General features: G+C 43.9%; 1 protein-coding gene across 1 annotated transcript in view; it reads left to right on the top strand.

The window, feature by feature from the left end:
• The window catches only part of LOC116860642 (cilia- and flagella-associated protein 251-like), a 46,233-nt gene extending 24,637 nt beyond the window's left edge, over positions 1–21,596 (top strand). Inside the window, 4 exon segments of the mRNA XM_032846764.1 lie at positions 7,168–7,218; positions 9,316–9,527; positions 18,247–18,444; positions 21,269–21,596. Of these exon segments, the coding sequence (XP_032702655.1) occupies positions 7,168–7,218; positions 9,316–9,527; positions 18,247–18,444; positions 21,269–21,596 (789 nt within the window).
• The last annotated feature ends 3,457 nt before the right edge of the window (positions 21,597–25,053 follow it).

The following is a 25,053-nucleotide window of genomic DNA, read 5'->3' as shown; positions in this document are numbered from 1 at the left end:
GGGCCCGGGACTCTCGGCTCCTCCAGGCCAGAGACTGGGAGGCCGCCATCTTCATTCCCGTCCTCCGGAACTCTACGGAAAGCGCTCAGGGAACAAAAGCTCCCGAAAGTGAACCCGAGCGGATTACTCAGCCCAGCCCCTGGTAAGGGCGGTGCAACTCTGCCTGGGGCAAAGACACTTGAGAATCACTACAACAGGCCCCTCCCCCAGAAGATCAACAAGAAACCCAGCCAGGACCAAGTTCACCTACCAAGGAGTGGAGTTTCAATACCAAGGAGAGCAGCGGAATTCCAGAGGAGGAGAATGCAAAGCACGGAACTCATGACTTTCTCCCCATGATTCTTTAGCCTTGCAGTTAATTTAATTTTTTTTCTTTACAATTTTTTTTCTCCTCTTCTGCTAAATTTTTTTAGCTTTTACTCTTTTCTTTTTTAATGTTTTTAAACTAGTTTATCTAATATATATATATTTTCCTTTTTATATTTTTTCATTATTGGTTTTCTTTTTTTAATTGTTTCTTTTTTTTTTCTTTTTTTCTTTTTCTTTTTTTTTTTTTCTCTTTCTGAACCTCTTTTTATCCCCTTTCTCCCCCATCACGATTTGGGATCTCTTCTGATTTGGCTAAAGCATATTTTCCTGGGGTTGTTGTCACCCTTTTAGTATTTTACTTCCTCCTTCATATACTCTTATCTGGACAAAATGACAAGGCGGAAAAATTCACCACAAAAAAAAGAACAAGAGGCAGTACCGAAGGCTAGGGACCTAATCAATACAGACATTGGTAATATGTCAGATCTAGAGTTCAGAATGATGATTCTCAAGGTTCTAGCCGGGCTCGAAAAAGGCATGGAAGATATTAGAGAAACCCTCTCGGGAGATATAAAAGCCCTTTCTGGAGAAATAAAAGACCTAAAATCTAACCAAGTTGAAATCAAGAAAGCTATTAATGAGGTGCAATCAAAAATGGAGGCTCTCACTGCTAGGATAAATGAGGCAGAAGAAAGAATTAGCGATATAGAAGACCAAATGACAGAAAATAAAGAAGCTGAGCAAAAGAGGGACAAACAGCTACTGGACCACGAGGGCAGAATTCGAGAGATAAGTGACACCATAAGAAGAAACAACATTAGAATAATTGGGATTCCAGAAGAAGAAGAAAGAGAGAGGGGAGCAGAAGGTATATTGGAGAGAATTATTGTAGAGAATTTCCCTAATATGGCAAAGGGAACAAGCATCAAAATCCAGGAGGTTCAGAGAACCCCCCTCAAAATCAATAAGAATAGGTCCACACCCCGCCACTTAATAGTAAAATTTACAAGTCTTAGTGAAAAAGAGAAAATCCTGAAAGCAGCCCGGGAAAAGAAGTCTGTAACATACAATGGTAAAAATATTAGATTGTCAGCAGACTTATCCACAGAGACCTGGCAGGCCAGAAAGAGCTGGCATGATATATTCAGAGCACTAAATGAGAAAAACATGCAGCCAAGAATACTATATCCAGCTAGGCTATCATTGAAAATAGAAGGAGAGATTAAAAGCTTCCAGGACAAACAAAAACTGAAAGAATTTGCAAACACCAAACCAGCTCTACAGGAAATATTGAAAGGGGTCCTCTAAGCAAAGAGAGAGCCTAAAAGTAGTAGATCAGAAAGGCACAGAAACAATATACAATAACAGTCACCTTACAGGCAATACAATGGCACTAAATTCTTATCTCTCAATAGTTACCCTGAATGTTAATGGGCTAAATGCCCCAATCAAAAGACACAGGGTATCAGAATGGATAAAAAAACAAAACCCATCTATATGTTGCCTACAAGAAACTCATTTTAAACCCGAAGACACCTTCAGATTTAAAGTGAGGGGGTGGAAAAGAATTTACCATGCTAATGGACATCAAAAGAAAGCAGGAGTGGCAATCCTTATATCAGATCAATTAGATTTTAAGCCAAAGACTATAAGAGATGAGGAAGGACACTATATCATACTCAAAGGATCTGTCCAACAAGAAGATCTAACAATTTTAAATATCTATGCCCCTAACGTGGGAGCAGCCAACTATATAAACCAATTAAGAACAAAATCAAAGAAACACATCAACAATCATACAATAATAGTAGGGGACTTTAACACTCCCCTCACTGAAATGGACAGATCATCCAAGCAAAAGATCAACAAGGAAATAAAGGCCTTAAATCACACACTGGACCAGATGGATATCACAGATATATTCAGAACATTTCATCCCAAAGCAACAGAATACATATTCTTCTCCAGTGCACATGGAACATTCTCCAGAATAGATCACATCCTCGGTCCTAAATCAGGTCTCAACCGGTATCAAAAGATTGGGATCATTCACTGCATATTTTCAGACCACAATGCTCTGAAGTTAGAACTCAATAACAAGAGGAAAGTTGGAAAGAACCCAAATACATGGAGACTAAACAGCATCCTTCTAAAGAATGAATGGGTCAACCAGGAAATTAAAGAAGAATTGAAAAAATTCATGGAAACAAATGATAATGAAAACACAACGGTTCAAAATCTGTGGGACACAACAAAGGCAGTCCTGAGAGGAAAATATATAGCGGTACAAGCCTTTCTCAAGAAACAAGAAAGGTCTCAGGTACACAACCTAACCCTACACCTAAAGGAGCTGGAGAAAGAACAAGAAAGAAACCCTAAACCCAGCAGGAGAAGAGAAATCATAAAGATCAGAGCAGAAATCAATGAAATAGAAACCAAAAAAACAATAGAACAAATCAATGAAACTAGGAGGTGGTTCTTTGAAAGAATTAATAAGATTGATAAACCCCTGGTCAGACTTGTCAAAAAGAAAAGAGAAAGGACCCAAATAAATAAAATCATGAATGAAAGAGGAGAGATCACAACTAACACCAAAGAAATACAGACAATTATAAGAACATACTATGAGCAACTCTATGCCAACAAATTTGACAATCTGGAAGAAATGGATGCATTCCTAGAGACATATAAACCACCACAACCAAACCAGGAAGAAATAGGAAGCCTGAACAGACCCATAACCAGTAAGGAGATTGAAACATTCATCAAAAATCTCCAAACAAACAAAAGCCCAGGGCCAGACGGCTTCCTGGGGGAATTCTACCAAACATTTAAAGAAGAACTAATTCCTATTCTCCTGAAACTGTTCCAAAGAATAGAAATGGAAGGAAAACTTCCAAACTCATTTTATGAGGCCAGCATCACCTTGATCCCAAAACCAGACAAGGATCCCATCAAAAAAGAGAACTACAGACCAATATCCTTGATGAACACAGATGCGAAAATTCTCACCAAAATACTAGCCAATAGGATCCAACAGTACATTAAAAGGATTATTCACCACGACCAAGTGGGATTTATTCCAGGGCTGCAAGGTTGGTTGAACATCTGCAAATCAATCAATGTGATACAACACATTAATAAAAGAAAGAACAAGAACCATATGATACTCTCCATAGATGCTGAAAAAGCATTTGACAAAGTACAGCATCCCTTCCTGATCAAAACTCTTCAAAGTGTAGGGATAGAGGACACATACCTCAATATTATCAAAGCCATCTATGAAAAACCCACCGCAAATATCATTCTCAATGGAGAAAAACTGAAAGCTTTTCCGCTAAGGTCAGGAACACGGCAGAGATGTCCGTTATCACCACTGCTATTCAACATAGTACTAGAAGTCCTAGCCTCAGCAATCAGACAACAAAAGGAAATTAAATGCATCCAAATCAGCAAAGAAGAAGTCAAACTATCACTCTTCGCAGATGATATGATACTATATGTGGAAAACCCAAAAGACTCCACTCCAAAACTGCTAGAACTTGTACAGGAATTCAGTAAAGTGTCAGGATATAAAATCAATGCACAGAAATCAGATGCATTTCTCTACACCAACAACAAGACAGAAGAAAGAGAAATTAAGGAGTCAATCCCATTTACAATTGCACCCAAAACTATAAGATACCTAGGAATAAACCTATCCAAAGAGGCTAAGAATCTGTACTCAGAAAACTATAAAGTACTCATGAAAGAAATTGAGGAGGACACAAAGAAATGGAAAAATGTTCCATGCTCCTGGATTGGAAGAATAAATATTGTGAAAATGTCTATGCTACCTAAAGCAATCTACACATTTAATGCAATTCCTATCAAAGTACCATCCATTTTTTTCAAAGAAATGGAACAAATAATCCTAAAATTTATATGGAACCAAAAAAGACCTTGAATAGCCAGAGGAATATTGAAAAAGAAAGCCAAAGTTGGTGGCATCACAATTCTGGACTTCAAGCTCTATTACAAAGCTGTCATCATCAAGACAGCATGGTACTGGCACAAAAACAGACACATAGATCAATGGAACAGAATAGAGAGCCCAGAAATAGACCCTCAACTCTATGGTCAACTAATCTTCAACAAAGCAGGAAAGAATGTCCAATGGAAAAAAGACAGCCTCTTCAATAAATGGTGTTGGGAAAATTGGACAGCCACATGCAGAAAAATGAAATTGGATCATTTCCTTACACCACACACGAAAATAGACTCAAAATGGATGAAGGACCTCAATGTGAGAAAGGAATCCATCAAAATCCTTGAGGAGAACACAGGCAGCAACCTCTTTGACCTCAGCCGCAGCAACATCTTCCAAGGAACATCGCCAAAGGCAAGGGAAGCAAGGACAAAAATGGGATTTTATCAAGATCAAAAGCTTTTGCACAGCAAAGGAAACAGTTAACAAAACCAAAAGACAACTGACAGAATGGGAGAAGATATTTGCAAACGACATATCAGATAAAGGGCTAGTGTCCAGAATCTATAAAGAACTTAGCAAACTCAACACCCAAAGAACAAATAATCCAATCAAGAAACGGGCAGAAGACATGAACAGACATTTCTGCAAAGAAGACATCCAGATGGCCAACAGACACATGAAAAAGTGCTCCACATCACTCGGCATCAGGGAAATACAAATCAAAACCACAATGAGATACCACCTCACACCAGTCAGAATGGCTAAAATTAACAAGTCAGGAAATGACAGATGCTGGCGAGGATGCGGAGAAAGGGGAACCCTCCTACACTGTTGGTGGGAATGCAAGCTGGTGCAACCGCTCTGGAAAACAGCATGGAAGTTCCTCAAAATGTTGAAAATAGAACTACCCTATGACCCAGCAATTGCACTGCTGGGTATTTACCCTAAAGATACAAACATAGTGATCCGAAGGGGCACGTGCACCCGAATGTTTATAGCAGCAATGTCTACAATAGCCAAACTATGGAAAGAACCTAGATGTCCATCAACAGACGAATGGATAAAGAAGATGTGGTATATATACACAATGGAATACTATGCAGCCATCAAAAGAAATGAAATCTTGCCATTTGCGATGACGTGGATGGAACTAGAGGGTATCATGCTTAGCGAAATAAGTCAATCAGAGAAAGACAACTATCATATGATCTCCCTGATATGAGGGAGAGGAGATGCAACATGGGGGTTAAGGGGGTAGGAGAAGAGTAAATGAAACAAGATGGGATTGGGAGGGGGACAAACCATAAGTGACTCTTAATCTCACAAAACAAACTGAGGGTTGATGGGGGGAAGGTGGTTGGGGGGGTGGGGTTATGGACATTGGGGAGGGTATGTGCTATGGTGAGTGCTGTGAAGTGTGTAAACCTGGCAATTCACAGACCTGTACCCCTGGGGATAAAAATATATTATATGGTTATTAAAAAATAAAATTTAAAAAAAATGCAGGGTTTTTCAAGACCTTGGTTTTTACCCCCTTTTAGAAAGGAATTGGCAAACAGATCAGCAATGTATATACTGACACAGGGCAGAATCATGAGATTAAAAAAAAAACATCAAAGTTAAACAAAATTACCACATGACCCAGCAATTCCTAAATCCAAAAGAATTTAAAACAGGCATTCAGACAAATACAAACATACAAACATTCATAGCAGCAGTATGATTGTCAGTAACCAAAATGTAGAAGCAAACCACATGTCCCTCAGCTAAGGAATGCATAAACAAAATGTGGTCCATCTGTACAATGGACTATGGTTTGGGCATACAAAGGAACGAGGCACTGACACCCACTACGACATGGATGAACCTCGTATACATCATGGTAAAGGAAAGAAACCATACACAACAAACCATGTTCTGTATGAGTCCATCGATGTGAAATGTCTGGAAGAGGAGAATCCATTGAGACAAAGTACAGAATGGTGGCTGTTGGGCCTGTGGGAGGGGCATGCATGATAACTTACTGGAGTGGGTCTTCCTTTTGGGGTGATGAAAATGTCCTGAACTAGACAGAGGGGATGGTGCCCAGCATTGTTAGTGTACTAAGTGTCCCCGAATTGTACACTTTAAAATGACTAATGGTTGGAATGCCTGGCTGGCTCAGTCAGTGGAGCACGTGGCTCTTGATCTTGGAGTTCTTTGGTGTAGAGATTACTTCAAAATAAAATCATTATTTATTTATTTTTAAGATTTTATTTATGTATTTGACAGAGATCACAAGTAGTCACAAGAGGCAGAGGGGGAAGCAGGCTCCTTGCTGAGCAGGAAGCCTGATGTGGGGCTTGAACCCAGGACCCTGGGATCATGACCTGAGCCGAAGGCAGAGGCTTAACCCACTGAGCCACCCAGGCACCCCTCAAATAAAGTCTTTATAATTAATTGAATTTAAATTTTAAAAATATTTAAAGCATAAAATCTTTAAAAAAATAATAAAATGATTAACGGTTAATTTTATGTTATGTTATGTGAACTTTACCTCAATTGAAAATGCAAAAAACAAAAACAAAAACACTGATTCTATCACCAATTTTCAGTGCTAGTTGTTACTTCTGGTACTTATTGTAGCTTTAATGCCTTAGAAATGTAGCATTCAGATTTTCATTTACTGCCATTTAAAGTCAAAATCATTTGTGGCATTTTTTTTAACATATTTGCTTTTCTTCGAGAATGCTTTCAGATGTTCCTTGAGGCAGGTTCTCTTATCTGAGGAGATTACAAAGCTCTGACCCTGTTTAGATGCATTGCTTTTGATTTTGTGGTTATAGTAGTTCTTTATTTTAGAAACCAGGTCTTTTTGTAGTAGTGATTATTTTTTCTGTACCCCTCAGTATGAAGAGGGAGATATACTTGCTCACAGTGCCCCACATTTAACAGAAAAAGTGAGTATGCTTCCTGCATTTTTATATTTCAGATGTTGTGGAGAGTAAATATGTGTAAGCTTAGTCAATTCGGGCTACTCTTTGTTTGTCTTGATAGTACACCATGGGAAAATCATTGGACATTTTTACTTGAGTCCTTTACTGTATTGAATTGTCAGCTGAAAATAATGGAACCATTGTTCAAAATAAAATCTTATAGAAAAGAAATTTGACTACCCTGAGAAAATGCCCCAGAAAAAGTGATGCCTTTACTAATATATGTGTGCATATGACAAAGAATGAAAAGTTATTTCGGAGTGATATAATAAAGAGTTGAACATGAGTGACTCATTTTTAGGCTACCTGGTTCTCAGAATAATAAAACATGATCTTAGGTATTTAGATGTTTCAGAGTCAGTACAAAGGTGGTGCATCAGGTGCGTCAGGCAAGTTATCTTGCCTGCCTGCTCACCTGGAGCCATTGTCACATCTGAGGTGGACCTCGGGTCCCATCTCCTGCCACAATTTCTGCATTTGACACCCATGTAAGCTGCCCTCAGTGAGCACCTGATGGTGTTTCTTCTGCTTCCTTTCTTCACTCTTGGTAGGATTTATAGAAATCTATTTTTAAGAGGGCATGCAAAAAAATTTTTTGAGATGGATGAATACAAAGATGATTATGTCCAAACAGCTTTTTCATAAATCAAAGTTATCAAACAATAAAGTCAATTCTCATTATGTGTGGCAGTTAAGTTTCACAAAGTCTCTGCAGACCTCAGAGAATACAAAATCATTGCTCCTAGTAGAAGTATAGGATTAGGTTCCTGCCAGTCTCAGGTCATAACAGTTTCCCCAACAGATAGATACATAACCTTGTCTTATGTGTGTTTTCATTTGAAGACACCATATTTAATACATAATGTTGATGCATTAGCACTGACTCACAGCCAGCAGCTCTGAAATTCACGCCTGAATGACGTTTATCTAACTCAGGTATATGCTCTGGAAGGTACATCACTAGACTGCCTTTCAGTACCATGTTTGCATTAGTTTAAATACTGCCCTCACCAACAAAAAGCACCTCAAAAACATGACCCACGTGGCACTAAGCAGACCCTGGGAAGACACTTGTTTACAGTTTGAAAGCTGGAGTAAGAAGGCAGAGCATGACCTCACTGGACTCAGCTAGGAACGTGTGCACAGGGAGAGTCAGATTTTTGCCACTCGACATTTGCACGTATCTGCAAACCATCATGAAAGGGCCACAAGGGTAGATTTTGGGGTTATAAATTTTAGCGTGTAGGTGAGTTTGCAAATACAGAACCCACAAGCCATGACAATGCCTTGTATGGAAGTAGAGCAGCTCTTAGGAAGAACTTAATGGCCTCCCTTAACCAGTTATTGTTTTTCTGACCCTCCTGTGTTCAGGACAGAAGAGGTGAGCCCTAGGGTCTTCTCTGTGTCGTTAGAGAAGGGGGAAGCAAACTTGCTGTATCATGTGACAAATGAAGGCATTTCTTTGATTCATTCGCTGTACATTCATTGTGGGGCTCTACTCACCACTCTGGGTACTTTCTACAATTTGTCTCCTAGACATTGCCTGAGAAAGATGGCTCTCATGCTTTATTTTATGTACCACAGATTTCATGAGGTATCAGGGGCATGTCTGTGTACAGTACTTAACTTCTACTGATGGGAAAATAGTTTATGGGAAAGGTTTATAGTTATAAGACTGGGATAATTATTCTGTGATATCTTACAACTGGAGCATGCTTTTGCACAAACAGACATTAGTTTCTTTTATCAGTCTCTGAAACCTCGGTAAGAGAAGTTAAACAGGTATAAAAAAGTGGTTAAACCCTTTTTCATTTGCTTGAAGCAAACAGTTTAGTGAACCCTGTACATAGCCCTTCACTTGCTCCTAGCAAACCTTCAGAGGTTCAGAATGGCCTGCACCATGACAATTCATGGGGAAGAGATTTCCTAGTGCTTGGTTTGTTGATTTTATCTTTCTTCCTACTGCAAATCAATGTAATATTATAAAATATGCTATACTGACAAATGCTTTGTTTTATATTTATCACCAATGTAATGTGTAATCTGTCTTCTGAAATGCAGACCTTCAACAAGCTCATGGGAAAATTTAGCCAATCAGTCTTTCATTTGAATTTAACACTAATACTTTCCACGACAATGGAAGGGAAGCTGGTTGTCTGGGATATCCACTGCCCACCATAGCCTACCTCCACCTCTGTGGGCTTTCCTCAAATCAAACCTTGTAAATTGGTTCATTTTCAGAATGAGGGCATCACTATGCTCACTACAGTTGATTTATAATTAACTTAATAAAAAAGCAGCTATCAGTGATTACCAAAGTATATTATAACCCTTTTGGATCTATACACATATTTCGTATATACAGTGAATATTTATGGAGAAATTCCTTATTAACTGGGAATGTGTGGTGCCTTTGAGGAAAAGAACAGAGAAGTGGGATCAAGGGTGGGGGTGACTTTACCTCTTCTTTTGATCTCATTTGTACTAATTGGTTTGCTTTTTAAATTTTTTTTTATTTTTATAAACATATAATGCATTATTAGCCCCAGGGGTACAGGTTTGTGAATCACCAGGTTTACACACTTCCCAACACTCACCATAGCACATACCCTCCCCAATGTCCAAAACCCTACCACCCTCTCCCTAACCCCCTCCCCGCAGCAACTCTCAGTTTGTTTTGTGAGATTAAGAGTCTCTTATGGTTTGTCTCCCTCCCGATCCCATCTTGTGTCATTTATTCTTTCCTACCCCCCAAATCCCCCACGTTGCATCTCCACTTCCTCATATCAGGGAGATCATATGAGAGTTGTCTTTTTCCAATTGATTTATTTAGCTAAGCATAATACCCTTTAGTTCCATCCATGTCATCGCAAATTGCAAGAATTCATTTCTTTTGATGGCTGCATAGTATTCCATTGTATATATATACACCACATCTTCTTTATCCATTCATCTGTTGATGGACATCTAGGTTCTTTCCATAGTTTGGCTATTGTGGACATTGCTGCTTTAAAAATTTGGGTGCACGTGCCCCTTCGGATCACCACGTTTGTATCTTTAGGATAAATACACAATAGTGCAATTGCTGGGTCATAGGGTAGCTCTATCTTCAACTTTTTGAGCAACCTCCATGCTGTTTTCCAGAGCGGTTGCACCAGCTTGCATTCCCACCAACAGTGTAGGAGGGTTCCCCTTTCTCCGCATCCTCGCCAGCATCTGTCATTTCCTGACTTGTTAATTTTAGCCATTCTGACTGGTGTGAGGTGGTATCTCATTGTGGTTTTGATTTGTATTTCCCTGATGCCGAGTGATGTGGAGCACTTTTTCATGTGTCTGTTGGCCATCTGGATGTCTTCTTTGCAGAAATGTCTGTTCATGTCCTCTGCCCGTTTCTTGATTGGATTATTTGTTCTTTGGGTGTTGAGTTTGATAAGTTCTTTATAGATTTTGGATACTAGCCCTTTATCTGATATGTCATTTGCAAATATCTTCTCCCATTCTGTCAGTTGTCTTTTGGTTTTGTTAACTGTTTCCTTTGCTGTGCAAAAGCATTTGATTGTGATGAAATCCCAATAGTTCATTTTCGTCCTTGCTTCCCTTGCCTTTGGCGATGTTCCTAGGAAGAAGTTGCTGCGGCTGAGGTCAAAGAGGTTGCTGCCTGTGTTCTCCTCAAAGATTTTGATGGATTCCTTTCTCACATTGATGTCCTTCATCCATTTTGAGTCTATTTTCGTGTGTGGTATAAGGAAATGGTCCAGTTTCATTTTTCTGCATGTGGCTGTCCCATTTCCCTAACACCATTTGTTGAAGAGGCTTTCTTTTTTCCATTGGACATTCTTTCCTGCTTTGTCAAAGATTAGTTGACCATAGAGTTGAGGGTCTATTTCTGGGCTCTCTATTCTGTTCCATTGATCTATGTGTCTGTTTTTGTGCCAATACCATACTTTCTTGATGATGACAGTTTTGTAACAGAGCTTGAAGTCTGGAATGGTGATGCCCCCAACTTTGGTTTTCTTTTTCAATATTCCTCTGGCTATTCGAAATCTTTTTTGGTTCCATATAAATTTTAGGATTATTTGTTCCATTTCTTTGAAAAAAAAATGGGTGGGATTTTGATAGGAATTGCATTAAATGTGTAGATTGCTTTAGGTAGCATAGACATTTTCACAATATTTGTTCTTCCAATCAAGGAACATGGAACATTTTTCCATTTCTTTGTGTCTTCCTCAATTTCTTTCATGAGTTCTTTATAGTTTTCTGAGTATAGATCCTTGCCTCTTTGGTTCGGTTTGTTCCTAGGTATCTTATGGTTTTGGGTACAATTGTAAATGGGATTGACTCCTTAATTTCTCTTTCTTCTGTCTTGTTGTTGGTGTAGAGAAATGCAACTGATTTCTGTGCATTGATTTTATATCCTGACACTTTACTGAATTCCTGTACAAATTCTAGCAGATTTGGAGTGGAGTCTTTGGGTTTTCCACATATAGTATCATATCATTTGCAAAGAGTGATAGTTTGACTTCTTCTTTGCTGATTTGGATGCCTTTAATTTCTTATTGTTGTCTGATGGCTGAGGCTAGGACTTCTAGTACTATGTTGAATAGGAGTGGTGATAATGGATATCCCTGCCGTGTTCCTGACCTTAGTAGAAAAGCTCTCAGTTTTTCTCCATTGAGAATGATATTTGCAGTGGGTTTTTCATAAATGGCTTTGATGATATTGAGGTATGTGCCCTCCATCCCTACACTTTGAAGAGTTTTGATCAGGAAGGGATGCTGTGCTTTCTCAAATGCTTTTTCAGCATCTATTGAGAGTATCATATGTTTCTTGTTCTTTCTTTTAATAATGTATTGTATCACATTGGTTGATTTGCAGATGTTGAACCGACCTTGCAGCCCTGGGATAAATCTCACTTCGTCATGGTGAATAATCCTTTTAATGTACTGTTGGATCCTATTGGATAGTATTTTGGTGAGAATTTTCCCATCTCTGTTCATCAAGGGTATTGGTCTGTAGTTCTCTTTTTTGATGGAATCCTTGTCTGGTTTGGGGATCAAGGTAATGCTAGCCTCATAAAATGAGTTTGGAAGTTTTCCTTCCATTTCTATTTTTTTTTTTTTTTTGGAACAGCTTCAGGAAATGGGAATTAATTCTTCTTTAAATATTTGGTAGAATTCCCCTGGGAAGCTGTCTGGCCCTGGGCTCTTGTTTGTTTGGAGATTTTTGATGAATGTTTCAATCTCCTTACTGGTTATGGGTCTGTTCAGGTTTACTATTTCTTCCTGGTTCGGTTGTGGTAGTTTATATGTCTCTAGGAATGCATCCATTTCTTCCAGATTGTCAAATTTGCTGGCATAGAATTGCTCATAATATGTTCTTATAATTGTTCGTATATCTTTGGTGTTTTTTGTGATCTCTCCTCTTTCATTCATGATTTCACTTATTTGGGTCCGTTCTGTTTTCTTTTTGATAAGTCTGGCCAGGGTTTTATCAATCTTATTAATTCTTTCAAAGAATCAGCTCCTAGTTTCGTTGATTTGTTCTATTGTTTTTCTGGTTTCTATTTCATTGATTTCTGCTCTGATCTTTGTGATTTCTCTTCTCCTGATGGGTTTAGGCTTTCTCTGCTGTTTTATCTCCCGCTCCTTTAGGTGTAGGGTTAGGTTGTTCATTGGAGAACTTTCTTGTTTCTTGAGAAATGCTTGTACCGCTATATATTTTCATCTCAGGACTGCCTTTGCTGTGTCACACAGATTTTGAACCATTGTGTTTTCATTATCATTTGTTTCCATGAGTTTTTTCAATTCTCCTTTAATTTCCTGGTTGACCCATTCATTCTTTAGAAGGATGCTGTTTAGTCTCCATGTATTTGGGTTCTTTCCAACTTTCCTCTTGTGATTGAGTTCTACCTTCAGAGCAGTGATCTGAAAATATGCAGGGATTGATCCCAATCTTCTGATACCAGTTGTGTGGCCCAGGATGTCATCTATTCTGGAGAATGTTCCATTTGCACTAGAGAAGAATGTGTATTCTGTTGCTTTGGGATGGAATGTTCTGAATATATCTGTGATATCTATCTGGTCCAGTGTGTCATTAAGGCCTTTATTTCCTTGTTGATCTTTTGCTCGGATGATCTGCCCATTTCAGTGAGGGGAGTGTTAAAATCTCCTACTATTTTTGTATTATGGTCGATGTGTTTCTTTGATTTTGTTCTTAATTGGTTTATATAGTTGGCTGCTCCCATGATAGGGGCATAGATATTTAAACTTGTTAGATCTTCTTCCTGGACAGACACTTTGAGTATGATATAGTGTCCTTCCTCGTCTCTTACTATAGTCTTTGGCTTAAAATCTAATTGATCTGATATAAGGATTGCCACCCCAGCTTTCTTTTGATGTCCATTTGCATGGTAAATTCTTTTCCACCCCCTCACTTTAAATCTGGAGGTGACTTTGGGTCTAAAATGAGTTTCTCATAGACAACTTATTGATTTTTTTTTTAATCCATTCTGATACCCTGTGTCTTTTGATTGGGGCATTTAGCCCATTTACATTCCAGGTAACTATTGAGAGATATGAATTTAATGCCATTATATTGCCTCTATGGTGACTATTACTATATATTGTCTCTGTTCCTTTCTGGTCTACTATTTTTGGGCTCTCTCATTGCTTAGAGGACCCCTTTCAATATACCCTGTAGAGCTGGTTTGGTGTTTACAAATTCTTTGTTTTTGTTTGTCCTGGAAGGTTTTTATCTCTCCTTCTATTTTCAATGATAGCCTAGCTGGATATAGGATTCTTGGCTTCATGTTTTTGTCATTTAGTGCTCTGAATATATCATGCCAGTTCTTTCTGGCCTGCCAGGTCTCTGTCGATAAGTCTGCTGCCAATCTAATGTTTTTTACCATTGTATTTTACAGACTTCTTGTCCTGTGATGCTTTAAGGATTTTCTCTTTGTCGCTAAGACTTGTAAATTTTACTATTAGATGACAAGGTGTGGACTTATTCTTACTTATTTTGAGGGAGGTTCTCTGCACCTCCTGGATTTTGATGCTTTTTCCCTTTGCCGTATTAGGGAAATTCTCTACAATAATTCTCTCCAATATACATCTGCTCCCCTCTCTCTTTCTTCTTCTTCTGGAATCCCAATTATTCTGACGTTGTTTCATCTTATGGTATCATTTATCTCTCGTTTTCTCCCCTCATAGTCCAGTAGTTGTTTGTCTCTCTTTTGCTCAGCTTCTTTATTCTCTGTCATTTGGTCCTCTATATCACTAATTCTCTCTTCTGCCTCATTTATTTTAGCAGTGAGAGCCTCCATTTTTTTTATTGCACCTCATTAACAGCTTTTTTTTATTTCAACTTGGTTGATTTTAGTTCTTTTATTTCTCCAGAAAGGGCTTTTATTTCTCCAGACAGGTTTCTCTAATATCTTCCATGCCTTTTTCAAGCCTGGCTAGCACCTTGAGAATCATCATTCTGAACTCTAGATCTGACATATTACCAATGTCCATATTGATTAGGTCCCTAGCCTTCAGTACTGCCTCTTTTTTTTTTTGTGGTGAGTTTTTCTGCCTTGTCATTTTATCCAGATAAGAATATATGAAGGAGTGAATAAAATACTAAAAGAGTGGCAAAGACCCCAGGAAAATGTGCTTTAACCAAATCAGAAGAGACACCAAATCATGGGGGAAAGAAAGGAGGTAAAAAGAAGTTCAGAAAAAAAAAATTTAAACAGTAAACAAATAAAGAAAAACATATATTAGACTGTTGAATAGAACAGGGTCACCCACTTAATTTTGGGAGTATTTTGGTCTCTTAGAAGAAACTACCTCCCAAAATTTTAAAGAATGAAAAACATATATAAGGGTAAACACAATGAAGGGATGGAATATGATTATAAAGATGGAAATTTTTTTTTTAATTTCTATAAAAGGAGTTGATAAGGATAAATTGGTTGGGAGAATTAAAAAAAAAAAAAGAAATTGGAGACAATTTGCTCAGGCTGGAGACTATAACAAAGCCCTGTGCTAGATTTAGGGTGTATTTTGATCTATCAGAAGAAGTTGTAACCCAAATTTTTTTTTAGAAGAAAAAACCCTATGTGTCAACAAAAAATAAAGTTAGATACAATGAAGGATAAAATATGACTTTAATAATGAAGGTTCCTAAAAATATTTTTTTATGAAAGGTATTGTTAAGAGACACTAGTTAAAAATGTTAAAAGAGGAAAGGGTAAAAGTTAAAAAAAAATTTAGTGGAAGAAAAAAAATAAAATTAAAAAAATTATTAACTTTGCAAGACTAAAGAATCATGGGGAGAAAGCCATGAATTCTATGCTTTGCTTTCTCCTCCTCTGGAATTCCGCTGTTCTCTTGGTACATGAACTTGGTCTTGGCTGGATTTCTGGTTGACCTTCTGGGGAGAGGCATATTATAGTGATTCTCAAGTGTATTTGCCCAAGGTGGAAATGCACCGCCCTTACCAGGGGCAAGGCTAAGTAATCCGCTCGGGTTCACTATCCCTGAACACTTTCTGTAGAGTTCCAGAGGTCAGGAATGAAAATGGCGGCCTCCCAATCTCTGGCCCAGAGGAGCCGATAGCTCGGTGCCCTGCTCCTCAGTGTGCCCTTGGAGAAAAGCACTGAATCACTCTAGTCTCCCTGTCCTCCAACCTGTGACTAAGCTTCTGTGTCTCTGGCACACATCCCTGCCTGGAGTCTCCAAACCTCACAGATCTCTGAGTTCTTCCAGGGGGGTTTCCCCAGATCTTGAGGGGTCCCTGCTCACAGAGCAGTGGCCTGTGCCCTGGATGACAATAAGGTAACCCCAAGCTGAGAGCTCGCTCCTCAACTCCCATCTCTGTAGCCGGCTTCCCCACTCTAATACCTATGAGCTCTGCAACACTCAGACAGCCCCAATCCTTCTGTTAGACTGAGGGACCTGAGGCCACGCTCTCCTGGCATGGCTTCACCCGGCTTAGCCTCTGGAGCGGTGTCACCCAGTGGAGCCGACTTTTAAAAGTTCTGATTTTGTGCTCCATTGCTCTGCTTCTTGCTGGAAGCCGGCCCCTCCCTCTGCGCTTTGGATTCACTTCTCCGCTGGTCCTACCTTTCAGAAAGTGGTCGATTTTCTGTTTCTAGAATTGCTGCTCCTCTTCTATTCGGTCTCCTGTTGGATTTGTAGGTGTTTGGGATGGTTTGATAAGCTATCTTGCTGATCTCCTGCTATCTGATGTTGTCTCAGCCTGCTACTTCTCTGCCATCTTGACTCCTCCCTGGTTTGCCTTTTTTTTTTTTTTAAATCATCGCCATGTATTACTTTTAAAGAACCCCTTTGTGTTGGTGAAACAAAAACTTGTTTTTTTCCTTCCACACTAATTAGCGTCACTTTAACCCTAAATATTATGTACTTTAATTTTAAGGAAATGACATAAATAAGTATATTGTTTCTTCTGATTACAAAACAACTTACCCGTTATGAAAAGATGAAATACAATAGAACTTTATAAAGTTTGCTGACTGAAGAGGCTGTGGGGGCTCAGAGAGGGTCATTAAAGGCCTTAGTCTCAGACAGAAAGGGGTTCACATTCCAGACGTATCCCTGCCTTGCTGAATGACTTGGGGCAAGGGACTTAACTTGGCTGAGCCTCCATTTTTCCACAAGCAAAATGGGCATGACGACACTCTCCCTCAGGGTGATTTTATGAGAATTTTTGTGAGACAAGCCACGTAAAACTCTAGCACCTTGTCTGGCACAGGGGAGCTCTAGATGAAATCGTCATTATCAGTATGCTTGAGAAGTTCCCGACAGGATGGAGTACTCTGCCTCATGACAGGGACCAGGGCCATGTGTTTGGAGTCACTGTGCCATCTGCTTTCCAAAAACCCTGCTTTTTTTTTTTCATTTCTTTTAATACAGAGAGTGGTGAGGTCCTGGCATGTCTTTACAAAGAGAAATGCAAATTGTGCTCATTCAGCGGTGTGGAAAATACAGTAGAATAATTGCAGCTGATGATGAATCAGCCTTTAATGAGATGGGGGGCTAGGGCCCAGTGAAGACCAGGCCTGTTCTCCCCTCTCTCCATGGTAAATAAAACCCAGCCAGGACCAGGGAGCCCACCAAGGATCTTGGAAACACTTGGCCTGTTTTGCCATTTCTTTCCAGCAGAGGGCAGTGAAAGATGTTCTCGCCAATTACTCTGTCCACCTGCCTAGCTTATTAATCAGAAACTGCATTTAATCACTTTGCATCTATAATAGGAAATTCATCCCCCATCCTGACCCCCCCACCGTGATTAGACTTATGCCAGAAGCTTAAAAAAGAAAAACATTTGGGATGGATCTGAGAACTGGAAATAAAAGCCATTATGTCACAGGACACTGCCTTTGGCTGTGACCCCTGGGCAGGGTTTTATATGGCTCTGAGAGCAGTACCCTCCTGTAAAGTGGATTGTGTGCTTTTGCCAAGCTGTGTGATTTCAGAGGGTTGGTGGACGGACTCTTGTGTCCTCTGTGGTCTCATGGCAGAGAATGTCAATCAATGCCCACTGCCACTGCACGTGGCTGATGGGAGAGGGCAGGGAGAGGAGAGCAAGACAGAGCGTGTGCTTTGCATTAGGTACACCTGGGTCCCTGCACAGTCTAGCCACAGGGCCTGATGGGGCTGCTGTGTGTAAGTTGGTCCCCAGCGGTATTTGGGACATACTTCTACTGAAAGATTACTGCTTGTTTCACTGGAATACAAATTTCATTGGGGATTCTGCATTTTTTATTTGCTAAATCTGGCCACCCCAGGCCTTGAGCAAATTTCTCAACTTCTCCGAACCTTAGTTCCCCAGATATAAAGTGGAGCAACTGTAAAATCAGCCTCATAGGACAGTATTAAAGTGAAATTTGTACAACACCTGGAGTCCAGAGCTGGACACAAAATGAGCTGTTCAGGAGATGGTACTTACTACTATTTGTTCCCAAACAGATGTTTTTCTCCATTTCAGCTATATTGTCACAGGTGATAATAGAGGTAACATTAAGCTCTACGATCAGACCCTGTCCATTGTTAACTGGTACAGCAACTTCAGACTGAGCTCCATAAGGACCCTGTCATTTTCCAAGACCCCAACAGCTCACCCCACTGAAAAATCAAACTATCCTCCAGACTGCACTCTAAAAGGTGACCTTTTTATTGTAACGTAACTTGTTAATGAATCTAGGGTACCTGGGTGGCTCAGTGGGTTAATCCTCTGCCTTCGGCTCAGGTCGTGATCCCAGGATCCTGGGATCAAGCCCCACATTGGGCTGTCTGCACAGCAGGGAGCCTGCTTCCCCATATCCCTCTGCCTGTCTCTTTGTCTACTTGTGACCTCTATCTCTCTCTGTGTTAAATAAATTTCAAAAATCTTAAACAAATAAATAATAAATAATAAATAAATAAATCTTAAATAAATAAATCTAAATCTTAAATAAATGATAAAAACGAATTATAAAATAAATAAAAAATAAAATTAATTAAAGAAAAGAAAATAAATTTAATTTTAAAATAAAATATTAAAAATTAATAATAATAAAACTATTAATAAAATAAATAAATTGATGATTGCCCAGGTTACATTTCAAAGCAGAATTTTCAGGACACCCGACTGGTTCAGTGTGTTAAGCATCTGCCTTCTCAGGTCATGACGCCAGCATCCTGGAATGGAGTCCTGCATTGGGCTCGCTGCTCAAAGGGGAGTCTGCTTCTCCCTCTGCCTCGGTCCCTGCCCACTGCTTGTGCTCTCCATCTCTCTCTGACAAATAAGTAAATAAAATCTTTAAAAAATTTTAAGGCAGAATTTTAGAAATAACCTCTAAAATGACGAGCTGCCCGGATGGCTCATTCGGTGGAGTGTGTGATGCTTGGTCTCAGGGTTGTGAGTTTGAGTCCCACCCTGGGTGTAGAGATGAATTCAGGTATGAGAAATAACCCCTAAAAACAAAGAATTTTGTCATTTTTCTCTACAGACAGATAAAAATCTATACCCACATATAAAAATATGTGAGCCATGTTAGGTTGGGACTCCCATTACTGAACAATTGGAAAGCATGTTCAAATACAGAGGATCTTTGGATCCTTTGGATCCAAAGCAAACTGTTGGACTATTACCGATGGGATTACAGTTCAGGATTTCAGAAACCCACCTCCCAGGCTTCCCATACAGGGTGGGGAGTCGTCCTGCTGCTCCATGGCCACAGACTATCCAAGAAAACACCTGGCTCCTGGCCTGGGGGGAATCGTTTTCAGCAGCAAAGCACCAGGGAAAGAAATTCTCTTCTTAGGCCAAGTTTTCAGCCTCCTGAGCCCCCAGCAACGTGTCTGTGGCCTCGGGAGTGGTCATTGCTTAAAGTTTCTCTGTGTGCCCCTGGTGAGCGGATGAAAGCTCTGGTACTAGGCCAGGCCTGGACACAGGGGACCATAGATGCAACCCGCTTGTGCAATCAGGAACAGGGTCCCACCAAACTGCTATGCAGATGAGGAAGAGACTGGGACATGCGGGGATGACCTGCCCACTGGGGACCTGACGTGCAGGCAGGAGGAAGGGCAGGATCTAGATGGCCTCACTGTATCCCAGGGTCGCTGCTCCTCCCCTCTTTCCTACTTGCCCTGTGTCTCTGTTTGTGTGTGTGTGTGTGTGTGTGTGTGTGTGTGTGTGTGTGTGTGTTGTCAGTCCCCTCTGTTCCTCTCCCCTCCCACCACCTCCTGCAGTGCTGTCCCTTCTCTGCTTCTCTGTCTGCTTGCTGCCACATCTTTCCCATCTACCTGCCACTGTGTCCAGGGCAGTCAGCATCATCTCTCAGCCCCCAGGCCACCTTTCTTGCATGCTCAGGCCAGCATCCTTAAAGCCCAAACCGTACTTCCTGGGAGAGTGGCAAAAAGAGGCCCTGTGGGGGACAGGGGTCCACCCGGCCTATGGGCCACACTGCAAATATAGCTGTCAGGGTCAGGGCCAGGTTACAGGGAACGGGCCCTGCTCAGGCCCTAGTCCCAGTGTGGAGACTGCTCAGCACCTTCTCCCCCTTCTCACCCTTGTCCAGCAAGCTCTAAGACCTATATGGATGAGGGAAGGTCAGGGCCTGGGTTCTAGCCAGGCCTGCAAGCCTCTAGGACCCAGCTCTCAGCGTGGGCTCAGGCTGGCACCGGCCTACCAGCTGGGTGACCTGGGACAGGCGGTAAACCATCTGCGTGTCTCAGCGTCCCCAACTACGGAACAGGGAAGAGAAGACTCCCTCCTTCTTAAAGTGCCTCTGAGGACTGAATAGGGATGAACAGACATGAAGAACTTGGCACGGCAGTTGCCGCAGTCAGTGGTGAGAATTTGGTTCTGAGTGGCAGCAGCAGCAAGAGAGAAAAGCCCAGAGACCACCAGGATCGCAGCTGTAGCTGACCGGGGGGCTTACCACCCGTTGCTGTGTGGACCCACACGCGCCAGGGGACCGCTGGGGTCTCCGTGAGAGGGTGTTACAGAAACGACTGCCCTTTGGGTTTCAGTGGGTGCTTGTGGGGACTGTCCAAGGAGACTCCACACCGGGTGCTGTCACAAAGTAAGGAAAATTCTGTGAATGGAATCCTGTCCGTGGGATCTTCAGGGAGAGTAGAGGAGAGACTCAGCTGTAGGTGTAAACCCAGACGTGGGTGTGCCAAGTGTACACGAAGAGCATGGCAAGGGCAGGCCAAGGGCACTGGAACAAGAATGGTGGACAAAAGGCAAGACAGAATGCCCACTTGCACCTTCACTCTGTTGCTGGATTAATCAAAATGGGGAAAGAACCCTAAAGGTCTTCAGAGCATCTCCTAGATGCCAGAGTCGCACAACACTGTGAGCCCACTGTCCAGGATGTCACCCAGAACCAAGGGCCTGACACCCAGAGAAGAAGGCACTGCGGGCACTTGCCGAGGGAAGAGAGGATGCGTGTAGCCCTGAAATGCCTGCCTGATGAGTCCGCAGGGGAGTGGCTATGGGACCAACTCTTGTCCCTTAGTGCTTGGGCCCAGCCAGGGGAGATGGCTGGCACCCACTGCACCCCCGTTCCTCTCCCTCAGTTCAGCCTTCAAGCCCGAGAGATCTGTGAACCCCCGAGGGTGGGGAAGGAGGACCTCCACAGCACCTCTGCAGGCCTGATTCATGCATTGGGCGGCGGCCCAACAGAAGCTGTGCGCGTGCACAGGGGTTCCTGCACGCGCGTTCATTCCTCAGGTTCCAGGTTCCAAAGCTGTGTCCTGGCAACAGGCCCCGCATTGTGCTCTAGGCCTTCTGCCCTGACTTGGCAGCTGAAGGAGAGTGCTGCGAGCCTAGTTCGTTGTCCTTAGCATCTGGCCTTACCCGACTGCTCTATGGGCACCTCCTTGAGCAGGCCTTGCCCCTCCCCCCAGCCCCAGTCTCTGAGGGGTCCGCACCTGCCAGGAGGGCTTGTCCGCCCCCACCCGGCTCACTGTGGCCGCGGACTACTCTTGGCGCCCAGAGCTCGCCCGGCAGTCCACGCCCCGGGGTCCACTCGCAGGCAGTCCTCCAAGTACCCCATGAGCTGGCAACCACGCTCAGTCTTAGCAGCTTGCAGAAGGTATTCCGGGATCCTGGCGACCCCGCGCTTTCTTCTGGGGCTCCTCACCATCTCCTGCAGGTGGTCCTGCCGGCTGAAGGCGATGCTGTCGGCTGCCGGATCACAGGTGTCCTGCCGCCACCGCTGCGAGTCCATCATGGACACGGTCACCCCCTGTGTGCTGCAGAAGCGGGACGTCACCGGGCTGCCACCCTCAGCACCCAGGAATGTCCACGATGTCTCCACAGCAGAGCGGGTGTGCAGAGACCCCAGAGAGAGCGGCAAAGGGATGGCCCAGCTAGAGACTCAGACAAAGGACCTTAAAGGCACTGGGGCCCCACAGGGGGCACTTAGGCCCCTGGGGGTCCATGGAGGCCTCTCTTCCTTTGTGCCCAGGCCTGGGCCTCTGCTGAGAGCCGGCCCCCCGGGAAGAGAGCTCAGAAGACCCATGCAGTAAGAAGTCCCCCAGCTCCCATAGGAGCTCCTGCCCCACTCAAAATGCCATAACGAGTTCCTACAGTTCCACCAGGGTCTGCCACCCGGTGCAGAGGAGGAGGGGTCTGGCCACAAGTCAGGCCTCGTGGCCCCCGAGGTCCCCCAAAAAAGTCAGCCAGGAGAGCCCCTTGTGTCCTGCCGGAGAGCCTGCACTTTGCCAGAAGAAGAACCAGCTGGAAAAGGATGCTGATACCACCACCGGGCAGACGGCAATGCAGAGGAACTGCTCATCCCCAGCTGACTGTTCCAGGCCCCGAAAACGCAAGTTTCCTCTGCTGCCACGCAGGCGAGGGGAGCCTCTGAGGCTGCCATCACCCCCTGAGCTGGGGTTTCAAGTGACTGCTGAGGACCTGGACCGGGAAAAGAGAGCTGCTCTCCAGCGCACCCAAGATGCTCTTCGAGAGGACACAGAGGCCACCTGCAGCTGTGGCCCAACTCGGCCATCCAGTGCCTTGGCCCTGTCTGCTGCAGTGGCTCTTCCCCTGCCAGCCTCTGACACTCAGGTCACCTCCATGGACTGCTTCCCTTCTTCCCAGCCTCTCCTCTTGGGGTCTCACCCTGGCTGCAGTGGGAGCAACTTTGCATCTACCCAGGCCCTCTTGATGCCGCCCAGGGGCAGCATGGCCTCAGTCACAGTCCCCCCAGGGCTGCCTGTGCTGCCTGGAGGTAGTGGCAACCTGGGATCCACTGCCCAGGCCCCACTCAGGGCTGTTGGTGGGCAGTGGCCCAGAGCCAGCACCCTTCACAGCTCTCCCCAGCATGGACAGCCGGCAGCTCAGGCTCCAGACCCACTCCAGGCCCTGAGCAAAGCTCTGGTCCAGCAGTCCTTGGGCAGCGGCACCCAGGCCAGAGCCCTTCACAGCTCTCCCCAGCATGGACAACCGGCAGCTCAGGCTCCAGACCCACTCCAGGCCCTGAGCACAGCTCTAGCCCAGCTGTCCTTGGGCAGCAGCACCCAGGCAGGTTATGTGGTTCCCTTACCCGCATCTGCCTCCCGGGGCACCCGTGCCAGTGCCCAGCCAAGTTCAGCTACCTCCTCTGCTGTACTCGCTCCTGGAGCGGCCGCTACCCCTGGCTTGGCAGCTGCCCCCCTGGTGCCCGGCACTGTGTCCCATGCTGGGCCCAACAGCCAGAAGCCCCGTCCCCCAGGTGGCAGCACAATGCTGGCCCCCATCAGCATGGGGTTTTCAGCAGCACCCCCAGGTTTGGGGAGAGGAGACGATGTTGCAAATCTGTGCTCCAGCTTTGGGGCTCTCAGCATCACAGCAGGAATGAGCAGGGCCCCAAGTGGCCTGCAGGGCTCCAGGGCAAGCCTGTGCCCGAACATGGGGGGCCACCCATGCCAGAGCACCCTGTCGGGGACCGCTGGAGCCAGCACGACAAACCACCCTGTGTCAGGAGCCCCGAGTGCCCCTCCCTTCAGTCACATCCCCAGGCACCTGACCAAGCAGAGGTCCAGCTCAGATGGCTGCAGCACTGCCAGCAAGGCCGCCTTCAGGGGCGGGGGCGTCCTGGCCTCTCCTCCTCGTGGCTCCACCTCCCTGGTCAGCAAGGCCCAGAGCAGCCTTGCCACCAAGACCCCCTCATCCCCTGCCCAGCGCCTGATTGGACGCAAAAGAGCTGCACCGTGCAACAAGCCATTTTCCTCCACATCACAGCCCACTTCCTTGGGGCCCAAGAGGTGGAGGCTCGGCTGAGCCAATAGCTTCCTGGAGAAGTAGCTGGTGTTGCACTTGCTTCCAGGTGACACCGCTGCAAGACTAGTGTGTAATGGGAGACACAAATCAAGCCCAGTCCTGGAGTAAAACTGGGCTCCCAGCCTGCCAGCCAACATTGGGGAAACTTCCAATCCCTGACCCACCATTTTGAAGGAAGGTGGGGGCTTGAGGCCTCGTCTGTGATCCCAGGGGCCATGGGCCTTGGGACAGTACACGGAGATCCGTGTCCCTTTGGCCTCCAGTCCCACAGCTCCTGGGACTCCTGCCACTGCCCACAGGTTTCCCCTCCCCTCTCCCCATGTTCTTCGTAGAACCTTTAGGTAGTGTTCATTTCATTAATTAAAGCCTGTTCTAGTTTCTCTGCATAGCTCTCCTGAGTCTCTTCTGTGGGTCAAGTGTGCAAAAGTTGGGAATCGAGTGGGTGCTGGCATGGGAAGCCAGACGCCATCATTTCCAGGTTCCCATGGCCCAGCAGAGCAGGTAGGGCTAGAAGGACGGACCCTTGAAGAGTGAGAGTAGGTTTTCTGTTTCAGGGATGGGCCTGGGAGAACACTGGCCTGGGGAGGCCAAAGTGGGGGAGACTCACCCTTGCCCATTGGAAGTGCTGCTTCTCTCCCACTGGGGACCCCACGGAATCTTTTTGCTTCACAGCCCTAGGGCAATGTAAAGACACTCCTGGCCTAGAGTATGGGTCTGGCATCAAAGATTGTGGCTCAGGGCAAAGGAGGACAGCTTTGCCTTGAGGGTGTGACAGCTCCCTGAGTGCTGAGTGACATCCCACTTCACACAAGCACCAGGCCTCCCTCTGTGCATCTCTTCCCTCTGCCAGGCATTTGGGGGCTGCTTCCTGATGGCACTCAGGAGAAGAATGAGGAAAAAACAAGTCACCTGGGAGAGGGAGGGAGCAGGGACGACAGCTGAAAGGACTGTTACCCCAAAAAACTCCTCAGTCCCATATTTATTAGATACAAGATCACAACCAACAAAGGAGGAGGTTATACATTAGTCATGGAT

This window comes from Lontra canadensis, unplaced genomic scaffold (assembly GCF_010015895.1).
Source record: "Lontra canadensis isolate GAN:19392208 unplaced genomic scaffold, GSC_riverotter_1.0 scaffold180, whole genome shotgun sequence".
In the NCBI taxonomy this organism is placed as follows: domain Eukaryota; kingdom Metazoa; phylum Chordata; class Mammalia; order Carnivora; family Mustelidae; genus Lontra; species Lontra canadensis.
The sequence above is the reverse complement of the archived record's forward strand: the minus strand, read 5'-3'. Positions and strand labels throughout refer to the sequence as shown.